The sequence below is a fragment of the Coenobita brevimanus genome, chromosome 27, assembly GCF_032717465.1.
Source record: "Coenobita brevimanus isolate Jiangsu-jjx chromosome 27, ASM3271746v2, whole genome shotgun sequence".
Classification (NCBI taxonomy): domain Eukaryota; kingdom Metazoa; phylum Arthropoda; class Malacostraca; order Decapoda; family Coenobitidae; genus Coenobita; species Coenobita brevimanus.
In genome coordinates, this window is record NC_136980.1 from 10,828,478 (window position 1) to 10,845,438 (window position 16,961).

A 16,961-nucleotide genomic window follows, 5' to 3' on the forward strand; every position below is an offset into this window, starting at 1 on the left:
GATAGTGTAAAAGGAGTGTAGCAAAAGCTCTTATGAAGCAATTTACTCGTCTGACGATAACAAGAGTAAAATAAGGTGGGCTATGTACCTGAACCGAATGACATAAATGATTTCGTGAAATATAGTAAATATAGTTCATGGAGGGAGTATCCATTTTGGTAGATAATAATAGCCGGACTCCACTGACTTGCTCTAGGTAATTATAATAATAATAATAATAATATTAATAATAATAATAATGCATGTGGTCACTGAGAATTGAATTCTACAGTAGTGTTACCCAGATCATGCGAGGGATAACGGTGGCAGTATTAGCACTTGCAGGTCCTTACGTTATTCTTAACCAATTAAGTTGTAAATTTTGTAAATTTTAAAGAATACTAGGGATGTCCTGACCATGAGAGGTTTATATAACACTTGCCACTTGCCCTTCTCAACAATATACCCTCCACGTTAATAGACCTAACATCTTAGTCTTATATGCTGAGCTGTAACAAGAGTTTGATATATAAATATGGTGCAAGTCACAACGGCATGCTATAGAAATTATGTAGAGTCGTAATACCCAAGAGTATAAAGTGATTGTGATGGGGGATATGAACGGAAGAGTAGGTACTGGTCCAGAGGATGACATAATAGGTTGCTATGGAGTACCAGGAGAAAATGATAATGGGAAAAGACTAAAGGATATGTCAGGAGAGGAGGTTGTGCATTTGTAACTCGTATTTCAAACACAGAGATGCACATAAATATACATGGTATAGAGGGAACGGGGATCGTGTTGAAAGAAGCCTGATTGATTACGTGCTCGTAGAGAGGTCGATGATGGGAATGGTTGCTGATACGAGGGCTGTGAGAGGACGATGTGGAGGTCTGTCAGATCATATGATTGTGGTATGCAAGATCAAGCTGAAAGGAGTGAGGTGGATCAAGAGAGAGAGAGAAGCAGTCAGGGAGAAAGACTGAAAGTTGAGAGGCTGAGGATCAAAGAAATGGCAGATGAATACAGGACCAAAGTAGAGGACGAGTTAGAATTACTGAATTGGAATGAAATGGATCTGCACAGACTGTGGAATGCATATAGGGATTGCTTAGTTAGGAATGCTAAAGCGGTATGTGGTGTGGCAAGAGTAAAAACAAAGAAGAAAGGTACGGCATGGTAGGACGAGGAGGTAAAGAGAGCGGTGGAGGAAAAGAGGAAGAAGTGGCTAAAGTGGTTACAGGATAGGGGTTCAGTTGAAATAAGAACTGAATATGTTGAGAGCAAGAAGCACGTAAAGAGACTAGTGAAGAGGAAAAAGAAGGAGGTAAATGAGGATCTAGGAAGACAAATGAATGCGAACTACTCTGAAAATAGAAAGTTATTCTGGAAAGAGGTGCGGAAATGTAGAAGTGAAAGCGGTAAGAAATGGGATGGTGTGAAGGATGCAGGTGGTAGATTATTAACCCATGGAGGTGAAATAAGGACCAGATGGAAAGAATATTTTGAAAACCTCATGAATGGGGATAGAGAGAGTAGAGCAGCTGTAAACATGATTGGTTTTGGGGGTGTGCAGAGAAGGAATGCAGTGCCAGGAGACTTGACACTCGCACAGGTGAAGAGTGCTGTGAAGCGGCTGAAAAATGGGAGAGCAGCTGGGGTTGATGACGTGATGCAGAGATGCTTAAATGTAGTGGAGAGAATGGAATGAAGTACTTGTTGGAGATATGTAAGAAGGCATGGATGAGTGAAACTGTGCCTGCAGAGTGGAAAAAGGCTGTGATTGTACCTCTGTACAAAAATAAAGGTGATCGAAGTGAGTGTAAGAATTATCGTGGCATAAGCTTATTGAGTGTGGTAGGGAAGGTATATGGAAGAATTATTATAGAAAAAGTAAGAGAGATATCAGAAGTCCTAGTGAGTGATGAACAGGGTGGCTTTAGGAGTGGCAGAGGATGTGTGGACCAAATATTTGCAGTGAGACACAAAATAGAGAAGGCTTGTGAGAAGGACCATAAGGTGTTTATGGCATTCATGGATCTCGATAAAACATATGACAAAGTGGAAAGAGAAGGATTGTGGCAAGTTTTCCGCATGTACGGTGTAGGGGGTAAGCGTTAGGTGCCGTCAAGAGTTTTTATGATGGTAGTGAAGCATGTGTCAGGGTTAATGGGCATCTAAGTGAATGGTTCACAATCAGTGTGGACGTGCGACAAGGTTGTGTAATGTCCCCATGGTTGTTCAATGTATATATGGATGGGGTGATGAGAGAAGCAATAACACGAGTAATGGAGAGAGGGATGGCGTTGGTAATGAATGGTGATGGATGGAATATCTCAAATTTGTTGTATGCTGATGATGCAGGACTGCTTTCAAGTACCGGACAAGAACTTGGTAGGCTAGTGCAGAGTTTTGCTGATGTCTGTAAGCGTCGTGCCTTGAGAGTAAATGTAGGAAAGAGTAAAGTGATGGTTATTGAGAGAGAAGGTGACTCCTAGTGCTATGTAACAGTGAATGGAGAGAGACTGGAATTGGTGAGAGAGTTCAAGTATCTGGGTACAGTGATAGAAAAGAGAGGAAAATGTGCAAAAGAAGTTGAAAGTAGAGTGACACAAGGAAGAAAAGTACCTGGTGCAATGAAGGCCTTGATAAGAAACAGAGGCTTGAGTGTTGCAGCTGCACGAGGCTTACATGAAGGAGCGTTAGTGCAAACTTTAACATATGGATGTGAGACTATGATGTGGCATGAAAATGAAAAGTCAAGAGCAAGAGCAGTGGAGATGGGACTGCTGAGGAATGTATGTGGAGTGCAGAGGGTGAATAGGATACGAAATAATGTGATTCGTGAAAGATCCGGAATGAGGAAGTCGGAGGACACCAGAATTGAAGAGAGTGTACTGAGATGGTATGGTCATGTGGAGAGAATGGATAACAACAGAGTGGTGAAGAAGGTATATCTGAGCGAATTCGAAGGAGGGAGGAGGCGAGGTAGGCCAAGGAGAAGGTGGAGAGATATGGTGGATGAGTGTGTGAGGAAGAGAGGTATGGAAGTCGGTGAGGCTAGAGAACTGACAGGAGATCGAGCTTGCTGGATGAATTTTGTGAGGAGATATGCATGATCAGGGATTTTTGGCACCCCTTTTTAACGTGGCAGCGTCTGGATTGACTGTCGGATACGATATGTGAAGCTACAGAACGTGGTGAATGTTTTTGGCGTATCCGATAGAGCCAGGATTCCGGGGGCTTGAATGATGAGTGAATGGAAGCATGGCCCATTGAATTGGGCAATTTTGGGCTGTCTGGACATTGCTACTCCTCACCCTGCCCTTGGGTGGGAAAGGAGGTCCCGATGATGATGATGATGATGGGTAATACTGTCTTATTCCGCCACCAAACCAAGGAAAATTGGCTGCAAAAGGACGAAAATCTCGGTTAACGTAAGACAGACGATTAACAATACACACACACACACACACGCACACACACACACACACACACACACACACACACACCTGATTCACCGTGCATATGCCCGTGAGTCATTACATAACCTCACATTTGCCGGATCGCTTCAGCAGAGTTTTAGTGTACTACACTGACTCGGATTTATGTCGCAGTCCAGCCTATGATTACTGGACTGTCTTAACTGTTATCCATTACACTGTATGACCATTACAATACCGTGACTCCCTAAGGAGGTTAACGTTTTCGTTATTTAACTGTAGCTACCAGTAATATATCATTAATATTAGGAACGTAATCTCTCCTAGCGGGCACGCCTAGGTTAAAACAATTGTCTAACAACAACAAGAATGAAATTTATGGTATCTATGCAGGGAAGGGATTGAATAACTTTCAAAACTATGGACACTGAAACATATTAAATCTCATTCTTCCAGGTGGTATTATAGTTCAGTACTCGCCTATGTTACCATGTTGAATCACTAGCCGTCCTCTGTTCTAACACATACACCTGACCTACTGTACGTGTGAATAATTGCACTGCCTCCTCTGTTATCTGCTACGGCTTTACCCATGATATAGTACTTGCCTCAGTCCAGCTTAATAGTACACTTGCTTGGTCGCTATTCATTACATCAATAGGCCATTACATCACTAGGCCATTTTGACTCAGCCAAATCATCTGGTTGTATTAATTCTTGCTGCCTCAAGACGATTTTGTTTGACGTAAGAGTCTTTCAAACAGGAAAGGATATGTTAGGCACATAATTTAAACCTCACTGAAACTAAACATAACAAGAATTAAGATACTTGTTTAATTTCGCTTCTCTAGAGGGAACAAAGCTCAAAGACACAGCTCCTAGACAATATAATATTTTATTAATGAGACAAGACTTTACAATAAGAAACACCTTTTCTGCTGACACAGGAAATTTAGCTTCCAATCAGCACTAATTCTTTTCGCTTTCTCGATAACGACTTGCCACAAAGTGAAGTAGAAATCTTTAAATACATGCAGAACTCTGGGAGGGAAAGATGTCTTTACTTCCACTGTACGTGGGTGTGTGAAACAAAAACCCTGTTCATTATCCTCCTTCTTTAACGCTTATTACATACTTAATGCTAAAATAAGAGAATAGTGAATACAACATCACTGTGAATTAATTTCATCTCATTAAAGTATTTGGTATTATTTACCAGCACTCAGTACTTCCTCAGCTGTAAATCTGTGATATATAGCAAGTGTGTATGTGTGGCTCATTGTCCTAGAAAGTTACTGATATGCGTCATACGCTGCTAGGAGAAGGAACTTCAAGATTACGGTGGAAGATATATTTAATGCAGATATGATCCTCGGTAACATGTTCACCACTAAGAGGTTCTAAGCTCAATAAAGTCGTCGAGTAGATGCATACACAAAATATAATATCGCCACTATGGTTGCTGTTAGTTAACCCCGGTCCACCTTATCAAATAGACCCACTGACCACAGATAAGCAACTGTCCCTATGGAGTTGTCAAATACACCACTGACGTGTTTGTTTCTTAGTGTACCATGCACTGTGCAGTTTCATCATGTGGTTTTATTAAGTGTATTTTGCTGTGTCAGCCGATCCTACAAGCAGGGGACTAATTTTCTGTGATCCCATCCAGCTCAGATTTAAGCTAATAACTGAAGAAGTCTTTGCGATATCTTGATCTAAGCCTAACCAGCTGGATTTGATCAACGCTGATAATTTTGATCGAGATGTTAAATTACTAGGCGCTTGAAGTTGTGATTAATAGGTCTCTTCATTACTAGAACAGGAATGTCTGGCTCTGGTACGTTGCTGAATGGAGTCTGATAATGTTTGTGCAGTGAGGGTTTTATGTCTACCCGTTTATCTATTGCCAGACGCCTTAACCCCGAAAGGGGTGCCCCCCTCCCCCCCCCAAAAAAAAAAAAACTCCACGTAGCTCTGCCTCTGCTGTTTGGTAGCCCTCCCACCAACTCAAATTACCCTCTCTCATATATCTCTCCACGCCATCTCTATCTCATTCTTGGTCTCCTCGTACTCCTATCCTCTTGCACCTCGCTCACACACACACTCTTTTAGTCAGTTTCTGATGTTCCATCCTCTTCACATGGCCAAACCATCTCAGAATATTTCTGTTAACACTTTTAGTGAAATCAGCATCAGAAACACAACACTCCTTCATTTCCTGATTTGTCTGTCTGTCTCTCCAGGTAACTACATCTTGTCTCGGAAAGCCCATTTCTACTGCTCTCACTCATGACTTGTGCCTTTCCAAAAGGGTCCAAGCTTCACTTCCTTACGTTAGAGATGGGATCACAATACTGTCAAGCAATGACTTTTTGTGCATACATGCTCACTTCCTATCTGCTTCCAATGAACCAACAACCTTTTTACCGTGCTGTACCTTCCAAGCTCTTCATCCTTTAAACTTCCACTCTTTCCTATCACGCTAAGTACCTGAATGCACTCATATCCTTCATTTTTTTTTTCCACCATCTAGACTCACTATGCATACTGTGACTATTTCTCTCAAAGACTATATTTTTCCCTTATCTACCTTTACTTTTATATTTCGTTTCCCACATTCATTCCCAGCTCCTTTACTAAGCTTTACAGCAAGCATTCATCTTCACATCCCCAGTAATACAATATCATCAACAAACAACAGAACAGAAAGTTTCCACACCCTACCCTCTCCCACGGGAGAGACAAACACCCACTAGTATATCTTTTAGAACTCCATCCAGATACAAACTGAACAGGCACGGAGACTTGGCCAACATCCAAATACAAATTGAACAGCCACGGAGACATAGCTCATCTCTGTTTCCATCCAACACTCAGATCAAAGAACTCACCGAATTCAATTTCTACACGCAGTGCAAACTTTACACTCATCCATTCTCTTCACAGCATTCAAGAACCTTCCAAGTACCTTCCAAAGTCTCTGACTATCCGTTCTGTTATATGCTTTCTCCAAATCCAAGGAGGCAGCAAAGAATCTCTTTCCCTTCTTTATGTACGTTTCCACTGAACATCTTAGAGTGAATATATATCTGAGCTACGCAGCCTCTTTTCATCATATATCACTTATTTTTTTCCTCAAACAAATTCTTAGGTAAATTATCCTATCAATAAGAATCCTGCCATATACTTTTCTCGTTATGCTGTGTGGTTTTGTCAACATATAATGAAAGGGCTGTTGCTTGTTAGCAATGGCTGCCGCATAAAACTGGGCGCCTTTCACATCGAGAATCTTACTTGGAAGACTCTAGCTTCAAAGTGTAAATGAGATGTGGATGTAGTACTGATGCAGCCGGTGATGATGAGTAGCGCGTTGTTCTGTACAGTCTATGAGGTGAAGTAGGAGGTGCTTGATAGGAAGCATGGTAAATCAGGGATGCATAGGAAATCACAGATCGGAAATATTGTTTGTAGAGTAAGGATATTGTTTCTTTTGTTGTCCAGTGCCTGTCCCTGTAAGTGCTATAAATGCATTTAGTCTGGGGGATGCGTTGCCTCTGTATGTCGTGCATGTGGTCACTGAAGCAATTCAGTGATGCCATTGCAAGGATTTTAGTGGAGAGGGTACGTAGAACACGTACTATACTGTACATTAAGTGTGATATGAGGGGTGTATCTATTCTCATGATTCTCAGTGGCAATGTGGTCTTGGATTTGGCTGAAATAACTGTCAGTCTGTTGTCCTCAGCTCATGCCTGAAGTATAGATAGGGAATCTTGTAGCAATTATCAGGCTGTGTCTACGATGCGGTGTGCAGTTGTAATAATCGTCTGCAAATAAGGCAATGTTTTTGGGTGGTTCCGAGTTACGGTGTGGTATTATCAGGCATTTATACCTGTAAGTTGAAGAACATAGGAGAACAAAGCCCTGGTGAACCCCATTAGCAAAGCATCGTGTTCGTGACCATTTGCCCTGGAACGTAACTTGTGCTTATCTTCCCGATGGATAGTTGGCAAGCTAGTTTTTGTTGTTGTTCTCCATGACTTTGGTGGTTAGTCTCCGTCGGGGGATGGCATCATAAGCGTTACTAATGTCTATCGTTGTGAGAAGCGAATGTTCTGCAGATCTCGTGGAGTTGATGCACCCCGATGTGTGTTGTGTGAGAGTGGTTAGTAAGGTGTTAGTGAAATGTATTGCTCTAACGCCTCGTTGTGAGAGAACAGTGTGACTGAGGTGTAACTTTTGTTCAGACTCAGGCATTCAATTATCTTGGATAGTGTGCTGAGTAGTGTCCGAGTAGTCTGAAGAACGGTGTGTTGAGTTTTTACTTGGCTTGAGTATAAGTAATTATAGTTCAATATTTCCAAATGTTGGGCATACTGCAATGTGCGTATAAATAGTTACTAATGATTATGAGGGCCTGGATGCCGTGTGATCCTAATTATTTCAGGTGTAGAATACTAATGCCATCCGACTGTGTGGTGTAGAGCTCATTTCCCTTATAATATTGTGTTTCTGTTCTGGAGTGAAAGGAGTTATATTGTGATGGATTGGAAAAACTGCCAATGCAGAAAAGATTGCTTTTTAGACTTAGTGCGCATTGGTGTAAGGTATCATGTGACCTACTGTAAATATTTCACTAGGTACTCTCAAAGACAACGTCACTACCATGGACGATGCTCAACTCATCCATCAAAATTGATTAAAAACATAAAAAATGATTTAGTAATTTAGTTCTAACAGTCATATTTGAACTTTGCCCTTGCCTTGTGACCTAAACCTTTACCTGATTGTTCTTAAAACTAAATCGCTTTCTTTTGGCCTGATAAGTAATATTTACATCAACTTTGGTCCAAATAAGATAAAGACTGTTTGAGTCGACCTTGCCGTATGAAAGTAACAAGGCTCCTCTTCTTGAGACCTAGATCTTTCAATGAGTATTCTCAAAACAGAACCCTGTTATTTCTGCTGTATCATCATCCTTCCACAATGTTTGGTCTAAATTGAGTAAAAACTGTTTAAGCTGATCTTGCCCTGACACCTTGACCTTTGCCCTATTGTTCTAAAACACATTAGTTTTTCACACTGCCTGACCCTCAATCCTTCCACAAGGTTTGGTTAAAGTGGGATGAAAACTGTTTCAGTTATTTTAACACACACACACACACACACACACACACACACACACACACACACACACACATATCAAAACACAGCATTCATTCTCACTTTACAAGCACGGATGTAGCGCTAGTAGTACTGTTCTCAACTAAATGTACCAGGCCCAGGTCTGGAAATAACAATGACAGTAGAGTAACAGTGACGTGTATCTGTAACTAACTTTTCACTAAATCATGCCCTATCTTTGCAACAAGTATTCATTGCTTATCAAAACTGAAAATTAATAATGCAAGACGCTGTATTTCATTCTTCTCTTACCTGGTAGAACCTCCTTCAGCTCAGTATTAGAAAGTTGAAGATCAACCAGTGCAGGAGTGGCAACGAAAGCATCTGCTGGGAGATCACGCAGTGGGTTATGTGACAAGTAGAGAGTACTAAGGGTGGAAGATGCCAGTTGTGGGAAGCTTTGAATGTTGTTGCCCCTTAAATCAAGGGACACTAGTTCTTGGAATGACTCGAGTGTGGTGAAGGGGAAAACAGATATGTTGTTGAAATTGAAAACGAGGTACCGAGCTGCCGAAGACAAAACATTAGGCTGCACCTCCCTCAGCGTCCCCTGTGTTATCCAGACCTCACTGAATGACAAGTCACCGAGGGCACCGTCGCGGAGTACTTGGATGTTTTGATTGTTGAAGATTGTGAGTCGCCTGAAGGTCGTGGTGGGAAAGTTGGCTTGGAATATGGCTTCTAGCTGAGTCTCGTCTTCCACCAGGGAGCAATCAAGGTCTATTTCAGTGCCATCGGGGGTGGGAGAGCACACGCAGGGTTGTATATAATGGGTATCAGGGCAACTTGGTTCACGTAATTCAAATGTTTTTTTAAACTGTGCTTCTTTTACATCACGAGAGGATTCTGTAGGATTAAGTGTAACTTGATATGTTGCTGAATAGAAGAGGGAGAGAATAAGAATTGGTAGTGTGAGGTGCATTGTTCCTCTCTTCAGTAGTCTGATCGAACTGCAGGCTAATCAAGTAACAGCGGGAAAGCAAACGTTTATATATGATACTGGTGAAGGTCACTGTAGTTCGTATTTGGGGTGGGAGGGGGGGAGGGACTGAGGTTTGAGTGCCAAAGAATAAAATTGAGCGTGAGAGCTTTTGGCAGCAGATGGGGCAGACGCGAACTCTAAGTTTTGACTATTACAGAAGCGAAAATGAGTGATTTTGACAGCAGGTGGGGATGTAGCTTTACTAGTAAATCGAGAAGTAAGAGAAATGGTTAGTATAGATATGTGTGGAAGAATAAAGGATGCGATTTAGACAATAGCTTGAGAGCAGATATGTCAAGTGGCTTTGACTGTAGGTGAAGAAAGAAAGAAATGGCATTATTTAATTTAAAAAAAAAAAGGAAAGGTTGCTTATTATTAAGATGGGTGTACAGAGACAAAAATAAAATCGTTAATCTCGGTTTAATGTTTGAAAAACTTAGCTGAACAAAGAACTATTAACGACTCTGAAACTACTTGTCACCCGTTTCTTCCTCCCTTACCCCTTCTCTCTCTCTCTCTCTCTCTCTCTCTCTCTCTCTCTCTCTCTCTCTCTCTCTCTCTCTCTCTCAATTTGTGTGTGTGTGTGTGTGTGTGTGTGTGTGTGTGTGTGTGTGTGTGTGTGTGTGTTTGGATATTTCACTCAGAGCTTCTCTTTAATTTATAACTGATATCCTGGACAAATGTTAGTTGCAGTTTAACAAGTTGCTTTTAATACTGTTTTTTGTGCCTTGACTACATTTGGGATCATCGTTTGGTTTTAAAAATTCAGTTTATTAACAGGTAACAGCAGCATTTTAATTATGTGTAATCAGCAACTCTGCATCATGAAATTATGGCGGGAGGTTATGTTTTTTCCTACGTTGGTTTGTTTGTTTGTCTGTTTGTTTTAGTCTGTTTATCTGTCTGTTAGCAATATTACTCAAAAAGATATGAAAGGATTTTGAATGGACCCAAGAAATAATTGCTTTAGGGGGCGGATCCAAATCCGGATTCGGATCCTGCAATGGCATTGCCGGAGCTATTCGGTCTCTAAGTGCTTTCTAGATTATTGGCTTTTTAATGCTGGTGATATTCGCAACAAAAATTTCTTACATTCTTATAGACACAACGTCTTGTCGAATCTGATCAGATAAACTGATGTAAAATTCCCACGTTATTTTTTAAAGCATTACTTACTACGTCAACAGAAGCTGGGAACCACCATGTGTTTTCTGACGCATATGATATCTTCGATGAATGCAGCAGCTGATGCAATACTGAAGGGAACAGTGGCCACTCCGCAACACAAGATGTTGCAAATGCATTTTTAAACAGAAAAAGATGGATAATACCATGAATTCAAAATATTATTTCCTACATTGAAAATGAAAAATTAAATAATTGGGTGCTCATCAACACTTCTACATTCTACTTTTTCTAACGAAGACAGTATAGATTACAACAAGAGACTAACATTGCTTATATAACAACCATAGGCTAATGAGTTCATAGTAATTTCTGATCCAAATGGTTCTGAGAGTACTGAAATACATTTTTTGTGCCAAAACAAATTTTAAAATTCTTACTATTGACGCATCATTATACATCATTGCGATCCTTATATGATACTTGTATTTTAACCTGTGCTACAAGTGGTGTACTTGGATATTTTAATCAGACTTACATTAAGGGTTACTGAAGCGAGAGGAATTCTAACAATCAGAGGCGTTAAATCGTTTCTCTGCGGCTGCCAGTTTTGGTCAGTCGAGAGAAATCCTATGTGTTAAAAGGCTAATTAGTTCTTTCCTTATTAGGCTTATGTGCAAAATCATGCCGCCAAGTGTACTGTGTGATTAAAAGTTCAGCGGGATATCAAATGGCGGTATGAGCGGGCACGCGGGATGGTGACAAATGAATAGTCAGAGGAGGACGCTTGTGTGTGTGTGTGTGTGTGTGTGTGTGTGTGTGTGTGTGTGTGTGTGTGTGTGTGTGTAAGCAGTAGCCATTACAAATCCACACCTAAACGAAGACCTCCCACAACCTTCTCCATGAATTCCATGATTGACCCAGTCTCTGTCACGTTTTGCCTCCAAACATTTTTTTTTTTTTTTTTCATCTCTCCACCTCCTGTCTGGTTTTCCCGCAACGCTTACAGTCTCTTGGAGTCCAGTCAGCCACCCTCTTGCTTCGTAGGTTATCCCATAATCTTGCTACTTGACCTACCCACCTCCATTTCCGTTCTTTTGTAACTTTTATTTTGTCTTTGAGTTTAGTCTGCTCTCTCATACAAGTTGATCTTTTGTTTGAAAGATATACCCAACACTGACCTTTCCATTCCTCTTTGAGTACGGATTAGTTGATTTTCCATTAGTTTTATCATTTTCCAGGTTTGACAACCGTACGTCATAGCTGGAATTATATATTCGTTACATACTTTTCGTTTCATACATATTGGCAGCCTACCTTTCATGATGTCAATGTTTACCGAAAGCTTTCCATGCAACTGTAATATGTCTTTTTATTTCACTCATGGTCTGTCATTCGTTATAGTATTTGCCCCAAGCAATTGAACTCCCTGACTTCTTCAAGAATTTCTTCGCTTATTCTGAAGACGCTTTTTGATGTACTGTATTTGGACTATGCATTACTTTAGTTTTTACCCCGGTTCATCTTTAACCCTTCTTTGAGACTTTCTCTGTTCAGGTCATATAACTTTTCTTGCAATGTCTCTGCTGTTTCTGAGATTAGGATACTGTCATCTGCAATTCTTAATGGTTTAGGTTTTCTCCACATACGTTTACTACTTTGTTTTCTCCAAATCTAGCTTTCTGAAAATACTTTCTAGGCACGCTGTACACATATTTGGTGAGATTGTATTTCCCTGACGCACACCCTTCGCAATTTTATTTTTTTCCGAGTCTTCATGTAATTTAACCGTAGCAGTTTCCCTTTTATTAATGTTATGGAGCAGTTTTACAATCTTCTCATTTACTTCTTGTTCTCGCAATGGATTTATAATTGCTACGTGCTCCACTGAGTCGAAAGCCTTTTCATAATCAACAAAACCTAAGCACATTGGTTTATTATACTCGTAGGTTTCTCAGTTAGCTAATTCATTGTGTGTAGGTGATCAGTAGTCGAATACCCGTTTCGGAATCCTGCATATTCACGAGTTTTTTTTTTTTTTTTTCAATTTTGCTCTTATTCTGTGCGTAGTGTAAATAACTGATAATAAGGTAATGGTCTGATAGTAAGATCTTTTCAGTCGCCTTTATTGTAAAGTAAAGTAACTATTGGATTACCCCATGTTTGGGAATAACCTTCCTTTTTAAACACTAAGTAAAAAAGTGGGCGAACCAGTTTTGTACTTCTCCTGCATCCTACAGTAAATTTGCTACTATTCCATCTTCTTCTTGGGCCTTCCCTCTTCTCATATTTTTAAGAGAAATGTTTATTTCGTCTGGTGTTACGTCAGGTATTTCACTTGTGTCAACTGAAAAGTTAGCTATTGGTACTATTATCTTTGATGCATACAGTTCTTTGTAAAATTCTTCAACTCTTCACCATTTAATCTCTGCAATTAATGACCACCGTTTTTTGTCTTTCAGTGATATAATTTGTTCCTTTCCTAGCGCCAGTTAACTTTGGACATGTTTCAGACTTTTTCCGTTTTTGATGGTTTCTTTGATCTCATCCATGTTTCTTTCTTTTTTCTTCTCTCCGTCTCCTGTTATAAGAATGTTTAATTCCGCTTGTTCTTTTTCATCTTTCTTTGTTTTTACTTTCATTTCATTTCTTCTTTTCATGAGCTTGAGTGTCTTTTCTGAGCACTTCTTGGATTTGGTTGTAGTACTTTCCCCTATTATCTCTGCTGATTCTCTTTACACTCTTGTTAGTCTATCATTCAACTCATCAGTATCACATTCATTATAACTTAGAGCCTGAAATCTGTCCCCAATTTCTAACTGAAATTGTTCTACTTTCGTTTACTTCTATTGTGCATATCTTTTTTTTTTTTTTTAATCATCTTTCTTTCACTTCTTAAGCTGAATCTGGCTGTGCAACCCACCATTCTATGGTCACTTCCTATAGCTATTTACTGTGTTGATAACCGTGACATTTATGATCTTGTTATTCTTATCTGCTATAACGAAGTCGATTTCATTCTTTGTTTCTCCACTAGGGCTTCTCCAGGTCCATGTTCTCCCAGTTCTTTGTGAAAATGTGTTCATTATTCTCATATTATTCATTTCAGTTAAATTTACCAACGGCCATACCACGTTGAGTACACCGCTTCCCGTCCGATCAGCGAAGTTAAGCAACGTTGGGTCTGGTTAGTACTTGGATGGGTGACCGCCTGGGAACACCAGATGCTGTTGGCATAACGTTCTCCCTACGTGTCAAGTGGGGTTGGTGGAGGATTAGTGCCCCTCCCTGTAAAACAATTAACTCTAAGCCCTTGGCCACCCCGTCTGGGATACATGGCGTCTGGCAATGAATGAATGGAAAATTTACCACCATTTCTCCGCTTTCATTCTTTTCTTCCCCTGCACATTTTCCCATACATGCTTCTCCATTTTTCTATTTGCCAAATTTTGCAATGAGGTCTCCCATGAGTATAGTATATGCGGTCTTCTCTTCTTCCATAGTCTGGGAGATGTCGTCATAGAAAGTTTCTCTTTCTTCATCTGAGCTTTGAAAAGTCGGTGCATATACAGGTATAACTTTCTGCATGCATTTTTTGCCTATACAATCCGTGCAGCTGTGTCAGATGCACTACTAAATTTAACAGTGTTGTCTGCAAGATTTCTGTTCATCAGAAATCCCACACCACTATTTTATTTTGCCTTCCTCTGTAGTAAAATGAGTGGTTGATGTCTTGGAGCTGAATTATTTTTTTCTTTTCTGTGGATCTCACTCAAACCTACGATATCACAACTAATGAATTCTGATTCAGTCATTATCAGGCTGGTAATCTTCTGCGAGACTTTTCTCTTAGATCTTTATGGATACCAGTTTGTTTAATGTTCCAGTCTCTACTTTGCAAAGAAAGTGACTACTAACTTTCAGTGGAACACGCCCGTAAGCACAGCACTCAGTGCTGTTGAACCATTAGAAGACTATCCAACTGTTACGCAAGTCAAATCATTTACAATAGAATTCATGGCAGGTTGGGAGCATTGTGGCTAACAATCTCACCACCCTGCCACATAGTTTCTGGTGAGATGTAATTTTTTTGCAACTTTCTTCAGTAAACTTGGTGGAGCCCTATATATCTATAGGGGGTCCCATGGTCCACACTGCCTTGTACGGTAAGGTACCTTGTATATCTGCAAGGCCTTCCCCTATCCGCCACCTGGGAACGAGCCAGGTTGCAGTGGGCTACTGCTCCGTGTATATATATATATATATATATATATATATATATATATATATATATATATATATATATATATATATATATATATATATACCCCTAGGCTGCAGTGCGTGTGGATGGTGAACTAAGTGAATTTTTCTCTTTGAAATTTGGTTTGAAACAGGGATGTGTCATGTCTCCATGGTTGTTCAATCTGTACATGGATGGGGTAATAAAAGAGGTACAAGGTAGGGTAGTGGATGTTGGAGTGGCCCTGGTGAGAGAGGATAGTGTTTGGAAACTCCCTGCACTGTTGTTTGCAGATGATACTGTGTTGTTGAGTGAAGACGAAGGGGAGCTGCAAGGCTTGGTGGATGAGTTTGAGAGTGTAAGAAACGGAACCTAAAGGTGAATGTAGGGAAGAGTAAAGTGATGGTCTTTGAGAGAGGTGAAGTTAGTGAATGTACAGCGAGGTTGGATGGTGAGGAATTGGAAAATGTACGTTTAAGTATTTGGGTAGTGTGATGAGTAAGGATGGAGGTTTGGAGGGTGAAGTGCTTGAAAAGGTACAGCAGGGAAGAAAGGTTGCTGGTTCCTTGAAAGCAGTGATAAGAAACAGGGAAGTGAGCATGGAAGTGAAAAAGTTACTACATGACAGTATTGTGATACCAACTCTAACGTACGGAAGTGAAGCTTGGACATTGTTGGAAGGACACAAGTCAAGAGTGAGAGCAGTGGAAATGAGTTATTTAAGAGGAGCCTGTGGAGTCACGTGGAGAAACAGGCTGACGAATGAGGATATAAAGGAGCGTTGTGGTGTGGATGTGGATGTGATAGGAAGCGTTATGAGGAACACACTGAGGTGGTTTGGCCATGTGGAGAGGATGGATGGTGAAAGACAGACGAAGAGTGTATGTGAGTGAGGTGGAGGGGGGAAGAGGGAGGGGGAGGCCGAGGATGAGATGGAGGGATGGGGTGGAGAGGTATATGAGAGAGGGGGGTGTGAGTTGGGAGCAGGGCAGTGAAATGGCGGGGGACAGGGCGACTTGGAGGCGATTTGTTTGTGGCCACCCCAAACGGGATTGAGGCGTCTGGCAATAGATAGATAGATAGATAGATAGACCCCTAGGCTGCTTCCTCCAAGGAAAGGGAGGTAGCTGAGACAGGACGACACACTCCCAATTTACTCATCCACTCACATTCATTCGCGTCTTAGCCCCAAAGGAGAGAAGGGACAGATCCTCACTGCACCGCACCGCCCAAGGGTCAACTGTGCAGTGCAATCAATGACATTCACAGCAGGGCCCGACAGCAGAGCTGGTTTATCCCTGCCACATGATACTAGACCCATCCCTTTACCCGCACCTGACCTGATCAGCTGATCAGACCAAATGCGGGAGAATATCCCCTTAGGGCTGCGTCATCATTTATTCATTCACAATTTCTCTCCATTTATTTCTGTCATGCACAGCCACTCTTCCTTGCTCAACAGACATCCTTCTCGCATCCAACGCTCTCTTCACACTGTCCATCCATCCTGTTCGTGGTCTCCCTCTCAGCCTTACACCTCTCACATCAGATCTAGTTATCTTTTTCACCAATCGCTCATTATCCATTCTCTCCATATGCCCAAACCATCGCAACACCCTCTGCTCAACTCGATCGGCCATCTCCCGAACAACTCCAGTTCTCCTTAGCAATTCATCATTTTTCACTTGATCCATACGCGTCATTCCACACATACTCCTCAGACACATCATCTCCATTACATTCAAACTTTTCCTCTGCTATACCCATATTCCATGTTTCAGTCCCATATAACACAGCCGGTACCACAACACCCTCATACAGCCTTCTCTTTACATCCATTCTAAGCGAAAGACATTTAAACACTTTTTTCATTCCTCCCAGCACCTTTCCTACTTCATTTATTCTAAACTTCACTTCTGCATCTATCCTTCCATCCACAGCAACGTGTGACCCCAAATACTTAAAACACTCTACCTCTTGAAGCAACTCACCATTCAAAAC

The 16,961-nt window shown here is 40.9% G+C and overlaps 1 protein-coding gene and 1 non-coding gene across 2 annotated transcripts in view; one reads left to right on the forward strand and one right to left on the reverse strand.

Annotated features, from left to right (window-relative positions):
- LOC145394439 (oplophorus-luciferin 2-monooxygenase non-catalytic subunit-like) overlaps positions 1–11,630 on the reverse strand; it is a 196,687-nt gene extending 185,057 nt beyond the window's left edge. Inside the window, exons 1-2 of the mRNA XM_080268302.1 lie at positions 11,591–11,630; positions 8,863–9,456 (exon numbers count right to left, since the gene is read on the reverse strand). Coding sequence (XP_080124428.1) covers positions 8,863–9,456; positions 11,591–11,630 — 634 coding nt within the window. The remainder of the gene's footprint in view (positions 1–8,862; positions 9,457–11,590) is intronic.
- Positions 11,631–13,834: 2,204 nt separating this feature from the next.
- Positions 13,835–13,953, forward strand: LOC145394580 (5S ribosomal RNA). Its single transcript, XR_013896439.1, has one exon. It is a non-coding gene; the product is annotated as a 5S ribosomal RNA (ribosomal RNA).
- Positions 13,954–16,961: the final 3,008 nt, after the last annotated feature.